The following is a 15196-nucleotide window of genomic DNA, read 5'->3' on the forward strand; positions in this document are numbered from 1 at the left end:
TGCCTATCAAAGATCTTAGACTTTATATCCACCAACTAATGGAATTTCTTAAAATGGGTCAACCCTGACCACTAGAAGGATATTTTAAAAGTACTAATTCAAGGTTTACTTTTGTTCCTTTGGTCTGTAAATAAATGTTGTCCATATTTCATTTGAATTTTATTAGGATTCCCGTTAGCTGACGACATAACGTCAGCTAATCTAATCTTCGTGGGGTCCAACACAGAACTAAAAAGACATTACAATTTATATTAAGACATCACAAACTAGAGGTCGACCGATTAATCGGCATGGCCGATTATAGCCTGGGCAGGCTGACCTTGCATTCCACGAGGAAACTGCGTGGCAGGCTGACCACCTGTTACGCAAGTGCAGTAAGGAGCCAAGATCAGTTGCTAGCTAACATTAAACTTATCTTATAAAAAAAACAATCAATCTAAACATAATCACTAGTTAACTACACATGGTTGATGATATTACTAGTTTAACTAGCTTGTCCTGCGTTGCATATAATCAATGCGGTGCCTGTCAATTTATCATTGAATCACAGCCTACTTCGCCAAACGGGTGATGATTTAACAAGCGCATTCGCGAAAGAAGCACTGTCGTTGCACGAATGAACCTAACCATAAACATCAATGCCTTTCTTAAAATCAATACACAAGTATATTTTTTTAAACCTGCATATTTAGTTAAAATAAATTCATGTTAGCAGGCAATATTAACTAGGGAAATTGTCACTTCTCTTGCATTCCGTGCAAGCAGTCAGGGTGTCAGGGTAGGGTAAATGCAGCATTTTGGGCCGCCTGGCTCGTTGCGAACTGTGTGAAGACCATTACTTCCTAACAAAGACCGTAATTAATTTGCCAGAATTTCACATAATTATGACATAACATTGACGGTTGTGCAATGTAACAGCAATATTTAGACTTATGGATGCCACCCGTTTGATAAAACACGAAACGGTTCTGTATTTCACTGAAAGAATAAACGTTTTGTTTTCGAAATGATAGTTTCCGGATTTGGCCATATTAATTACCTAAGGCTCGTATTTCTGTGTATTTATTATATTATAATTACATCTATGATTTGATAGAGCAGTCTGACTGAGCGGTGGTAGGCAGCAGCAGGCTCGTAATGCTTGAAGCACAGCGCTGTTTATGACTTCAAGCCTATCAACTCCTGAGATTAGGCTGGCAATACTGTAGTGCCTATTAGAACATCCAATAGTCAAAGGTATATGAAATACAAATGGTATAGAGAGAAATAGTCCAAAAATAACTACAACCTAAAACTTCTTACCTGGGAATATTGAAGACTCATGTTAAAAGGAACCACCAGCTTTCATATGTTCTCATATGATGCAAAAATGTATCATACGCAGATGACTTCTGTATTTTGAAAGTATTTGATGTCCTGAATTTGCCTGTCTGGTTTGGTGGTTGTGTTTTGTTGCTACTATACACCAATTGGTTTGAGGAATACTCTAGTTTCTTGAAGAATATAACATTCCTAAAGAACATCTAAAGACTGGATAGCCATTTGATGCATCCTTGACTAGGCTACTAATATTAGACATTTTCAAGTTTTCGCATACGTGAACAAAATCCCACGTGTTTGTTTCCGTTTCACACACATCCATGTTGCGTTTCTGCAAAACGGATAAATGAGGACCTCGCAACATTGAAGTTTCCTAATAATAAAAACCAAAGAGCCTTATGGATTTGTCAAATAAAATGTAGGCTACCATTATCACCATCACTTCTAGGTGGCACACTGCTAAACGGTGAGTGAATGTAGACTATAGCAATGTGCACTCTGTTTAGCTTCTGTACACTAATGCCCATCCTCCTCGAGCATGGGAATGTAATATAACGGGCATGTAATATAGCATATGCACTATGATTATTAGGCAATAGCAGTGTGTTTGTGTGCTTGGCTGAATGAGGTAGCTCCTTACTCAAATTCTCCATCTTCAACCTGTTGGATGCAGCCTACGTCACTTTTCAACACGCGAACCCAATAGAGGTGAATCAACGTTTCAAAGGGGGAAAGGGGGAAAAACTCATGTGAGATTTTGATCCATTGCTACGATCTGCGACAAATGACGTGGACCAGAGAGGAATTGGAGCAGTCAGTCGAATACACGGTCATGGTTTGCTTTGATGTTCAAAACGTGCTCTCTAGGTTTAGGACGCTCCCATGAACACGTGTTGGAACACCAGCTACGTGAACGATTTGAATTGGCTGATGCAGAACTTGTTCCAGAACAATACCACTGCCACGTGGTTAGCATAGGGCTAACGTGAGCCATTTGAGCTGATGGAACCAGCTACAATTTAGCGTTCTGTCACGTGTAAGTAAATCAACGATTTTAATTGGCTGATAAGCATTTTGAGCCGTTGTTATGAAATGCTACGCCTCTACTGTCTGTCACACCCATTTCATCCAACCCGCCATCTTCCTCCTTCTCTCCCTCCACTGTGCTATACTCTAGGTGGTGGTGGTGGGAGACCAGAGTGCAGGGAAGACCAGTGTGTTGGAGATGATCGCCCAGGCTAGGATCTTCCCCCGGGGCTCTGGAGAAATGATGACCCGATCTCCTGTCAAGGTAGAAGAACTCATTTACCAGACTGCCTTAACCCCCTCAAAATCCCTAACTTCCAGCGCTGTATCTACAAAGATATCAAAGATGTATAAGATCCAACGCTTACTTGGTGTTTGTTATTTTATCTGGGATTTGGTACATCCATTTTGTAATTGATGTATAGCTGTTGATTTTTGGAGAATATAACTTTTAAGTGGCGGAGTGACTGCTTTGTAGTTTTTTTGAATCCCAGATTGCCCCTTTTTAAGGCAAAATGTCCAAACCTTACCTACTGCTGTGGCAATGGTTTGATAGATTTCTTCTTAGGCTCTGTAGGTCTACACGGTTCCATATGGGACGTTCTAGTCCTCAGTTTGATTGGTTGAATGAGGCCTATGTGGTCTGGATGGATGGGCAGCATTACCAGACTACTGTTGTGGTTTTGGCCTGGGGACTTTGAAAGTGGTCAATTACATTTTGCCGCCTGCTGTTCTCTCCCCCTCCACTAGGTGACGCTAAGCGAGGGTCCGCACCACGTAGCCATGTTCAAGGACAGCAGCCGAGAGTTCGACCTGGGCAAAGAGGAGGATGTAAGTTTTATACAGCATACATATGTGCGGGAGGGGTGACTGGACTGTAAACAAATGGGGAAATCTGCCTGTTTTTATCTTAATTCATTCACTTGTTTTCTTGTTTATTCACTCATTCATTTATTAATTATTGTCCCTGAAGCTGGCTGCCCTGAGACATGAGATCGAGCTGAGGATGAGGAAGAGTGTCAAGGAGGGACAGACAGTCAGCCCTGAGGTGAGGACAGAACCTTTATAGCTTTCAGCTTAAAGAATGTGTACTTCAGTTTGTGCCTAAATGTTTGTTTCCATATGGCAGACGATCTCTCTGAGTGTCAAAGGACCAGGCATCCAGAGGATGGTACTAGTGGACTTACCAGGAGTCATCAGTGTGAGTGTACACACACACACAGCTACACACGCGCAGAAGCACATACAGAAACACACTTGCACACACGCTTGTGTACATAAACAGTGACCATACAGTGGTAGGTGCAGTGATGCTATATAACTCCTCTCAGACTGTGACAGCGGGCATGGCAGCCGACACCAAGGAGACCATATTCAGCATCAGCAAGAACTACATGCAGAACCCCAACGCCATCATCCTCTGCATCCAGGGTGAGTCAACGCTGGAGTCCCCCCCCTTTTCATGATCAAATATGATCAGATCATCCTTGAGCTCCTTTTCTTCCTCCCCTCCCCTCCGCTCCTCTATTCCCTTCTCTTCGGTCTCATCTCTCCTCTCTGCTGCCTCCTCCTCCGCTCCTCTCTTCTCTGCTGCCTCCTCCTATTCCTTTACCTCACCTGCCCGTCCCGAACCCTCCATCTCTCTTTCTCGTCCTCAGATGGGTCAGTGGATGCGGAGCGCAGCATCGTCACAGACCTGGTCAGTCAAATGGACCCGCAGGGGAAGAGGACCATATTTGTCCTGACCAAAGTAGACCTGGCAGAGAAGAACCTGGCCAGCCCTAACCGGGTGAGATTCGCCAACACACACACTTTCAAAATGTTTGTTTTTAAACTTTTTTTGTAACGTGAAGCAGAAATGAGTCTAGGTAGTCCTGAAACAGAGCATGGACAAAATGCATTTGTCAAGTTCAAATGTTCTGAAAACATTTATAATCCTCTTTAGCCAAAAAGGGGGTGGCCTTTCATTAGTTTTAAAAGCTGGATGGTACACTCAAACAGTCAAGAGGTACAGACTGGATGAAACCCAATGACACTTGATTGCATTCTCCCTCGTCTTGGATTTGATGTATTTCTCTCCCTACAGATTCAACAGATTGTTGAAGGAAAACTGTTTCCTATGAAGGCCTTGGGCTATTTTGCTGTGGTGACGGGAAAAGGTAAGTTGCATTACAATTAGGGTGGCAAAATTCCAGTAACATGCCACCAGGATTTCAGGGAATTTGGGGAAAGTTACTGGAATTTTGCCACCCTCATTACAGAAATGTACATTAGTTGAATCTGGCCTGAGTTAGTCAGGTCTTTAATCATTGACATGTGCATCTGTTGTCCCTTCTTCCCAAGGCAGTGCCGGTGAAAGCATCGACTCCATCAAAGACTACGAAGAGGACTTCTTCCAGAACTCTAGACTTCTTAGGTGGGTGTCCTGACTCCCTATTATTGCACATTCGGTTTAGAAAAAGAATTGCCGGTAAATTCATTAATTTGGTGAACGGCCATGGTTTTCAATGAGAATATATTTAATTTTTTACATTCTGCTGAAATTGAACATGTTATCCTGACCTGTGTCCCTCTCTCCTTCAAAGAGATGGTATGCTGAAAGCCCACCAGGTGACCACTAAGAACCTCAGTCTGGCCGTGTCCGACTGCTTCTGGAAGATGGTCAGGGAGTCAGTGGAGCAGCAGGCCGACGCCTTCAAAGGTAACCAGACGGGTTAGGATCCCAAACGACACCTCTATTAGGTTGGACACATAACATTTTTAACATTTTTTTTTCTTTTTTTCTGATAAAAACCAGTTCACTGCATCCGCCGTGGAGCCCAGTTTCATAGTATGACCATATTTCCCAGCTGCTTGCCGTCGTTTTGAAATAATCACAAAAAAACAGGCCTTATTTTAGGGCATTTTTCACCCTGCCAGCTCCTATTAGTTGTATTGAGCACCGTGGCACCAACTCATCTTCCCGAATGTTCGATTCCCAGCTTATTGTTCTATGTCACAATGCCTGCTTCGCTATTGTTGGCAATGAGACTTGCTCACGTTGTTGGTAGTTCAAATGTAAACAACAACAAAAATACTCATGGAACTCGGAGGTCGTCCCGTTGTTTCCTATAGGGGAAATATAGGCATGTCTGTCTATTTCGCCAAATATCTCACAATGTGTATATTTAGATTTTTTTTCAAGTCAGGCACCATTTTAATCAGGAGAATCTCCTCTTTGTAATTATATAGGTCTGGGCTGTGAGCTCGGTTGACATCGATCACTAGACCAGAAATAGTCTGAAGTTCCATCAAGGTGCAGATGTTTACTTTTTTCCCCAGTTTCGTCCGACGAACAGATTGCAGTGGTAAAATAAATAAGGATACATTTTTTGTGCCATTTTGTCGAGATTGAATTCTAAGCATCACTCCAGTCAAAACAGGCTCTGCGAACGTTCGATTCCATTCATTTGCTATGGGCTCTCGCTAGTGTTCCAGCTTAGCCAACGTTCTTTTGCCATTTTTCAGCCTTGGGGAAATGTTGACTCGTTCTATTGTCCAGCCTACGTCTATATGAGGCGCCAAAGGCTTCAATGGCCTCCTTCTTTTCCTTCCTGTTAGGCCATCTAGGCATCTTCTTCCTAGCCGGCATGTGTCACTCTCATTCCATGGAGGGCCAAATGTCTGCGGGTTTTCAATCCTCCCTTGTACTTGATTTATTGAATTAAGGCCAGGCAGGCACCACATCCTAATAGGGTATTTTTCCCCCCCTTAATCATATCACAGTCAGCTTTTACCAGTTGAATGTACACAGAAATATAATACTTTTTTGTAATACAATTTTTTTGAAATATTTTATTGACATATGCAAATGAGACAACTTCTCATTATGTATTTGCATATTGTGCAAATCCATTTTTCCGAACACTGGAAGAAGTCAGCCTAAATTCTTCTGGATTTTCTTTTTAGGACACTCCAGGACTAGGCTTGTCCAAAGCAGGTTGTGGATAAATATATTTTAATCGATCTGTAAAATACTAAATATGTAAAATGCTTTTTTGGTGCATTTTTCCAAAGAACAGTATCTAGATTCAAACGCGATTAAACGGTAATCTTGTTTATCATGATTTGTGAATGACTACCTCCTCTCTGTACCCCACACATACAATTATCTGGAAGGTCCCTCAGTTGAGCAGTGAATTTCAAACACAGATTCAACCACAAAGACCAGGGAGTTTAGCCAATGCCTCGCAAATAAGGGCACCTATTGGTAGATGGGGTAAAAAATAAACAGAAGTGAATATCCCTTTGAGCATGGTGAAGTTTTTAATTTCACTTTGGATGGTGTATTAATACACCCAGTCACTACAAAGATACAGGCATCCTTCCTGACTCAGTTGCCGGAGAGGAAGGAAACCACTCAGGGATTTCACCATGAGGCCAATGGTGACTTTAAAACAGTTCGAGTTTAATGGCTGTGATGGGACACAACTTAGGATGGATAAAGAACATTATAGTTACTCCACAATACTAACAATTACAGAGTGAAAAGGAAGCCTGTACAGAATACAAAAATATTCTAAAACATGCATCCTGTTTGCAATAAAGCACTAAAGAAAAGCTGCAAAGAAATTAACTGTACTGAATACAACGTTTTATGTTTGTGGCAAATCCATCACATCACTGAGTATCACTCTCCATATTTTCAACCATGGTGGTGGCTGCATCATGTTATGGGTATGTTTGTCATCGACAAGGACTAGGGAGTTTTTTTTTAGGGTAAAAAGAAACGGAATAGAGCTAAGCACAGGTAAAATCCTAGAGGAAAACCTGGTATTCAACAGACACTGGGAGACATTCACCTGTCAGCAGGACAATAACCTAAAACACAAGGCTAATTATACACTGGAGTTGTCTTACCAGGACGACATTGAATGTTCCTGAGTGGCCTAGTTACAATTTTGACTTCAATCAGCTTGAAAATCTATGACAAGATTTGAAAATGGATTTCTAGTAATGATCAACAACTAACTTGACAGAGCTTAACATTTTTTTTTAAGAATAATGTGCAAAATTATACGATCCAGGTGTGCAAACCTCTTAGACTTACTCAAAGACTCACACCTGTAATTGCTGCCAAAGGTGACTCTAACGTGTATTGACTCAGGGGTGTGAATACTTATGTAAATTACATATTTCTGTAATTCATATTCAATACATTTTTTAAATGTGTATATCGGTGAGGGGAAAAACATATATTGAATACATTTTGAGTTCAGGCTGTAAAACAACGATGTGGAATAAGTTACGGGGTATGAATACTTTCTGAAGGCACTATTCAATTATTTCATCCAAACTGCTTTGTGCAAGTCCCGCCTCACCCATCTACTCATTGTCCAAAGTAGTTAAAATGTATTAATGTTGATGACGGTAGTATTGATAATCGAAATAAAATATAAATGTTCATGATCTTTTTTTATAAACATTTTGTTTCATTTTTTGAAAATACTAATATTAATGGACCAAAATACAAAAATCTCAAAATTGACAGGTAGATGCAAAACTATAATTTCAGCCTGCGGTGCCTGGACCTTTAAGTCACTTATTAGTTAGGAACTCCCCTCAGCTGGTTGTGTAGGTCTTAATTGGACAAGCACTCTGCCATCCATGGAATGAGTTTGACACTCCTGTCCTCGTCTCTTACAGCCATGGCTGACCACCACCACCCACCTTTTGTTAGTGAGCGATGCACACTTTTCCTCTCTACTTGCTCCCCCCTCCTGCTCCCGAATACCCTGCCACACTTCTCCCCTCGACCGGCGCTGCTTCCCAGCCGCAATTATCCCAGACAGCCGGTGGTCCTCACTAACAGTAGCAGCAGGGACTAGATTTATTGCCCTCTGGCTGTGGTGTGGCTCTCCTTCCCATTGTGTGGCGTATTGATCTGCTGCACGTCAAAAACCATCCTCACAGGCCCAGTGTCTGGCGCCACTCTGGCCCAATAACCCACCCACGGGCAATTAGCGACATCTTCATTGTGTAGGGAGAGGAGAGGGACAATGGGGAGTGTGTGTGTGTGTCAGGGTTTCCGTTCAAAATATTTGGCTCCGGACAACGTGACCGGGAAGATTTTAATTTACCGGACATTTAATAATTTACCAGACGTCCATATGCTTACTGAAGGTATGCATACTGAAGGTATACTGAACAAAAATGTAAAGTGTTTTTCCCATTTTTCATTGGCTGAAATAAAAGATCCCAGAAATTGTCCATAGGCAAAAAAAAAAATAAGCTTATTTTTATAAAATACACAAATTTTCTTACATTCATGTTCGTGAGCATTTCTCCTTTGCCAAGATAATCCATCCACCTGACAGGTGTGGCATATCTAGGATCTGATTGTTATGTTCATTACATAGGTGCACCTTGCGCTGGGGACAATAAAAGGCCTCTCTAAAATGTGCAGTTTTGTCACACAACACAATGCCGCAGATGTCACAACTGTTGAGGGAGCGTGCAATTGACATGCTGACTGCAGGAGTTGTCCACCAGATCTGTTGCCAGAGAATTTAATGTTTGTTTCTCTACAATATACTGCCTCCAATGTCATTTTAGAGAATTTGTCAGTATGTCTAACCGTCCTGATAACTACAGACCACTTGTAACTACGTCTGCCCAGGACCTCCACATCTGGCTTCTTCACCTGTGGGATCGTTTGAGGTGGTGCTGAAGCTTATTTCTGTCTGTAATAAAGCCCTTTTTGGGGGGAGAAAAACTAATCCTGATTGGCTGGGCCTGGCTCCCCACTCGGTGGGCCGGGCTCCACCCATGGTTGCGCCCTTGCCCAGTCATGTTATATCCATAGGTTAGGGGCTAATTAATTAATTTAAATTGACTTGACTTCCTTTTATATGAACTGTAACTCAGTAAAATATTTGAAATCGTCTCATGTTGCATTTATTTTTGTTCAGTATAAATACGGAGTACACAATTTAAAAATGTATTCAGCAGAAATATCTAAACAGAATGAAACAAAACACTTTTAGCATATTTAAAGAACTGGTTTAGATCAATAAATATGCCTACAATAATAATGCTATGCAATAATAATCATGATAAAACAAATGTTTATAAATAAATGTAAGTTCCAAAATTGCATCCTAACTGAATGGCACACAGTAGCCTGCATCTAACTTGTGTTATACTGCTATTAAAAATACCATCTTCGCAGTCAACAGTAGCCTAGGCCAAACTTCTGGTTTTCTGTTGTACCTGATAATTAATTACACCCACCTGGTGCCCCAGATCTAAATCCATCCTTTGATTAAGGGGATATTTGTCCTGTGTCCTTTTGTCTTCTATAGCTCAGTTGGTAGAGAATGGCGCTTGCAACACCAGGATAGTGGATTCAATTCCTGGGACCACCCATATGTAAAAAAAGAATGTATGCACATTTGACTGTACGTCGCTTTGGATAAAAGCATCCGCTATATGCATGGTGTTGGGCTGCCCCATTTAGTCAACTGGTTGATTGTTTGGTCCATAGGCTGTTGGTCAACCAATATTTTTTTGTTGTTGTTGTCAAGCAGTGGCAAATACATTGTAAAAAATGATGGCACCTGAGACACCCGTCTGATTCACGCCTGTATGAGTGGACTAATCCATTGCGGAGGCCACGGGTATGGCTCACCAGTTGTACATTTAATTACCATTTCTAACCTACAATGTTTGTTTGGTTCCGGTAATTTATTTTAGTGCGTTCAACTTATTATTACAGTCTTACCGTTGTCATTTGTCGGAGAGGACACGTTGCTTGCGGAGCGCAACACCTAGGCTACACCGTTTTGGTGTCTTTAATTCCTTTTATGAGTTGGCAAGTTTATTCATTGTTTAAGGTTTGGAGTGCTTCTGCCAATCTGGAGTAAGGACACGCACCTGATTACACACAGAAGTAGGCCTAGGCTACCTGGCCTGCACGCAAATGTAGGCTTATACATGTGCCCATTCGGGGATTTGATACCGTTTCTGTACCGCCCAGAATATTTTCAACAATGTTGCAAGTTGACTAGAACTAGCTTAGGCCTGACCAAGTTAATAGTTGATACAATGTTTCAAGTAACTTGCAGAAGGGCCATACATGGCCTACGTGATTTCTAGGTTGTGTGTATCAGGATGTTTTCTACCTGCGGGCTGCAATGTTTTCATTTGTTGGCTTTATGTAGGCTCTTTTTACGTATTTGCAATGGCAATAGAAGTTACTTTTTAGATTATCATTTTCATTTAGATATCATTTTGTTCTAAATTAAATTAAACTGTTCCACCAAAGTGTGCATATGAAAATCAGCACGCAGATCAGTAGAAATGGTACGATAGCTTGGCACTTCAAATGGAAAAGGTTGTTGACCGCCGGTGTTGTCTTACTGGTAACTTCAGGAGCATAACAGTAGAATCTGTGAAGGCCAGCAGCAGCGGGAGCAGGGTCAGAATATATATATATATATATATTTTTAATATAATTATATTTATCTCTGACTCCCTCTAGTAATTTGTCTGTCTTTGTTTTTGATCGCAGTGCTTAAAGCATCAGAGAAGCTTAGTAGCCTACGTGTAGTTGATTTACCTCAAATATTTCGACCAATCGAGTCGACCAAGATTTTTTTTTTAGTCGGGGATAGCCCTAGCATGGTGTATATATTATTTGAGTTGGCCTGTACTATGACAAAGAACTGTCTGTCCTCTTGTCCATCAGCGTCCCGCTTCAACCTGGAGACAGAGTGGAAGAACAACTACCCCCGTCTGCGAGAGCTGGACAGGGTAAGGACCATCGATATATACAGTGCCTTGCGAAAGTATTCGGCCCCCTTGAACTTTGCGACCTTTTGCCACATTTCAGGCTTCAAACATAAAGATATAAAGCTGTATTTTTTTGTGAAGAATCAACAACAAGTGGGACACAATCATGAAGTGGAACGACATTTATTGGATATTTCAAACTTTTTTAACAAATCAAAAACTGAAAAATTGGGCGTGCAAAATTATTCAGCCCCCTTAAGTTAATACTTTGTAGCGCCACCTTTTGCTGCGATTACAGCTGTAAGTCGCTTGGGGTATGTCTCTATCAGTTTTGCACATCGAGAGACTGAATTTTTTTCCCATTCCTCCTTGCAAAACAGCTCGAGCTCAGTGAGGTTGGATGGAGAGCATTTGTGAACAGCAGTTTTCAGTTCTTTCCACAGATTCTCGATTGGATTCAGGTCTGGACTTTGACTTGGCCATTCTAACACCTGGATATGTTTATTTTTGAACCATTCCATTTTAGATTTTGCTTTATGTTTTGGATCATTGTCTTGTTGGAAGACAAATCTCCGTCCCAGTCTCAGGTCTTTTGCAGACTCCATCAGGTTTTCTTCCAGAATGGTCCTGTATTTGGCTCCATCCATCTTCCCATCAATTTTAACCATCTTCCCTGTCCCTGCTGAAGAAAAGCAGGCCCAAACCATGATGCTGCCACCACCATGTTTGACAGTGGGGATGGTGTGTTCAGCTGTGTTGCTTTTACGCCAAACATAACGTTTTGCATTGTTCCCAAAAAGTTCAATTTTGGTTTCATCTGACCAGAGCACCTTCTTCCACATGTTTGGTGTGTCTCCCAGGTGGCTTGTGGCAAACTTTAAACAACACTTTTTATGGATATCTTTAAGAAATGGCTTTCTTCTTGCCACTCTTCCATAAAGGCCAGATTTGTGCAATATACGACTGATTGTTTTCCTATGGACAGAGTCTCCCACCTCAGCTGTAGATCTCTGCAGTTCATCCAGAGTGATCATGGGCCTCTTGGCTGCATCTCTGATCAGTCCTTGTATGAGCTGAAAGTTTAGAGGGACGGCCAGGTCTTGGTAGATTTGCAGTGGTCTGATACTCCTTCCATTTCAATATTATCGCTTGCACAGTGCTCCTTGGGATGTTTAAAGCTTGTGAAATCTTTTTGTATCCAAATCCGGCTTTAAACTTCTTCACAACAGTATCTCGGCCCTGCCTGGTGTGTTCCTTGTTCTTCATGATGCTCTCTGCGCTTTTAACGGACCTCTGAGACTATCACAGTGCAGGTGCATTTATACGGAGACTTGATTACACACAGGTGGATTGTACTTATCATCATTAGTCATTTAGGTCAACATTGGATCATTCAGAGATCCTCACTGAACTTCTGGAGAGAGTTTGCTGCACTGAAAGTAAAGGGGCTGAATAATTTTGCACGCCCAATTTGTCAGTTTTTGATTTGTTAAAAAAGTTTGAAATATCCAATAAATGTCGTTCCACTTCATGATGGTGTCCCACTTGTTGTTGATTCTTCACAAAAAAATACAGTTTTATATCTTTATGTTTGAAGCCTGAAATGTGGCAAAAGGTCGCAAAGTTCAAGGGGGCCGAATACTTTCGCAAGGCACTGTACATATATCCAAATATATATATATATATATATATATATATAAACCTGCAAAAACAGGTTTCTAGAATTTTTTTCAAATGTATTTAAGAATAAAAAACTGATATCACATTTACATAAGTATTCAGGCCCTTTACTCAGTACTCTACCATAAAGGTAGACTGATGGAGTGCTGCAGAGATGGTTGTCCTTCTGGAAGGTTCTCCCATCTCCACAGAGGAACTTTGGAGCTCTTTCAGAGTGACCATTGGGTTCTTGGTCACTTCCCTGACCAAGGCCCTTCTCCCACGATTGCTCAGTTTGGCCAGCTCTAGGAAGAGTCTTGGTGGTTCCAAACTTCTTCTATTTAAGAATAATGGAGGCCACTGTGTTCTTGGACTTTCAATGCTGCAGACATTTTTTGGTACCCTTCCCCAGATCTGTGCCTAGTCACAATCCTGTCTCGGAGCTCTATGGACAATTCCTTCAACCTCATGGCATCTCCTGTATACCAACCTTACCTTGTCACAACACAACTGGTTGGCTCAAATGCATTAATTTGTGGAATTTCTTTCCTTCTTAACTTTTGACAAGGCACACCTGTTAATTGAAATACATTCCAGGTGACTACCTCATTAAGCTGGTTGAGAGAATGCCAAGAGTGTGCGAAGCTGTCAAGGCAAAGTGTGGCTACTTTGAAGACCAGCAAATATGAAATATATTTAGGTTTACTACATGATTCCGTATGTGTTATTTCATAGTTTTGATGTCTTCAGTATTATTCTACAATGTAGAAAATAGTAAACATTTTAAAGTCCATTGAAGGAATAGATTTTTTTTTAAATTCTATTTTTTATAAATTTGCTAAAAAAATGAACATGTTTATGCTTTGTTATTATGGGGTATTGTGTGTAGATTGATGAGATTTGTTTAATCCAGTCAATTTTAGAATAAGGCTGTAACGTAACAAAAAGTCAAGGGGTCTCAATACTTTCCGAATACACTGTACAAATATATATATTTCTTTAGGCCTATATATTGTTTTACTTAATTATAGGTAACTCTAGTCTAGTTAGGACTCTGTCTGCTTCTGTCCACAATAATGTCCTTTACCAGTCCAGTTTTCATGTCTAGGTTTTTCCTGACATTTTGAGAGAATGGTCAACCGTGCCAGATTCCACCAGCTAATCATGAGTTTTCTGTTCATCTTATCCTCCAGAATGAACTCTTCGAAAAAGCCAAGAACGAAATCTTGGATGAAGTTATTAGCTTGAGTCAAGTCACACCGAAACACTGGTGAGTGTTTGCCATGGTGAACATGTAGCCCTTCAAATGATGTTTTATTACCTACAGCTTTATGCACATTATTATTTCGTTATTTAAGTTATTAAAATAATATGGCTAACAACTTAGTGTTCTGTGCTTCATATTCAAAGGTCATTAAATGAATTCAAGAATTCCGTGGCCCTTAGACGACTTTGTCTGTAGAAGCTCTGAATGGTGCAGGTGGCTAGTGTGTGTGCTCCTGTCTGTGTATATGTGTATTGGTCCCCCCCCCCCCCAGAGGTTAGCAGTAGGCTAAATGAGATGGATGTCCAGTGGTTGGTGAGAGGCTAAGAGCCCCTCCGAGCCCCATCTGTAGCGCTGGATCAATGGCCTGATGAATGGGCTACGGTGCGACTGGGGTTGGTGGGGGAGCCAAGATGGCCCTGTTAGTCAGCAATGCAATCAAAGCGTCTGAGAAGTGTGTTGTATTGATACGAGTGGAGCTGGGAGCAAAAACAAAGGGTTGTGTATGAAATATGAGTGTGTGTGTGTTTTGTGATAAATGAGTCTTCACCAGCAGCCCAGGGGGATTGAGTAGGGGTTTGTCCCATTGTCATACAGCCCTGGACCGATAAAGAGCCAAGCTTTAGTTAACAAGCTGCTGCGCTTTCATGGGGATTTGTCTCAAAGGGCATTCTGTTCCCTATCTAGTACACTACTATTGACCAAAAGTAGAGCATTGTATAAGAAATAGGGTGTCATTTTGGGATGCACCCGCATAGTGTTGTCTCCAAAGCGGTGTCCAACCACAAAGCGCTCACTAGGTTGTATTTCGCCCCATCTGCCCTTTGCCCCTGCAGGGAGGCCATCCTACAGAAGAAGCTGTGGGAGCGCGTGTCCACACACGTCATCGAGAACATCTACCTGCCGGCAGCCCAGACCATGAACTCTGGCACCTTCAACACCACCGTGGACATCAAGCTCAAACAGTGGACGGACAAGCAGCTGCCTCACAAGGCATTAGAGGTAGAGTGCTGCTCCCTCCATCTCTTTAAATCTCTTCATGGCTGTGGAGCTGTAGTGCATTTGGAAAGTATTCAGACCTCTTCCCCTTTTCCACACTTTGTTACGTTACAGCCTTATTCTAAAATGGATTAAATAAACATATTCCCTCATCAA

General features: G+C 41.5%; 1 protein-coding gene across 15 annotated transcripts in view; it reads left to right on the plus strand.

Moving 5' to 3' along the window:
* Positions 1–15196, plus strand: part of LOC110524027 (OPA1 mitochondrial dynamin like GTPase) — a 59765-nt gene that overhangs the window by 17076 nt on the left and 27493 nt on the right. For all 15 annotated transcript variants that reach the window (XM_090235179.1, XM_090235180.1, XM_090235183.1 and 12 more), the window contains 12 exons: positions 2498–2611; positions 3097–3177; positions 3320–3394; positions 3476–3547; positions 3678–3777; positions 4005–4135; positions 4433–4505; positions 4690–4762; positions 4932–5047; positions 11075–11139; positions 13971–14047; positions 14878–15043. In XM_090235179.1, the coding sequence (XP_090091305.1) occupies positions 2498–2611; positions 3097–3177; positions 3320–3394; positions 3476–3547; positions 3678–3777; positions 4005–4135; positions 4433–4505; positions 4690–4762; positions 4932–5047; positions 11075–11139; positions 13971–14047; positions 14878–15043 (1143 nt within the window). The remainder of the gene's footprint in view (positions 1–2497; positions 2612–3096; positions 3178–3319; positions 3395–3475; positions 3548–3677; positions 3778–4004; positions 4136–4432; positions 4506–4689; positions 4763–4931; positions 5048–11074; positions 11140–13970; positions 14048–14877; positions 15044–15196) is intronic.

Source organism: Oncorhynchus mykiss, chromosome 5 (genome assembly GCF_057628025.1).
Source record: "Oncorhynchus mykiss isolate SJ-2025 chromosome 5, ASM5762802v1, whole genome shotgun sequence".
Taxonomy (NCBI): domain Eukaryota; kingdom Metazoa; phylum Chordata; class Actinopteri; order Salmoniformes; family Salmonidae; genus Oncorhynchus; species Oncorhynchus mykiss.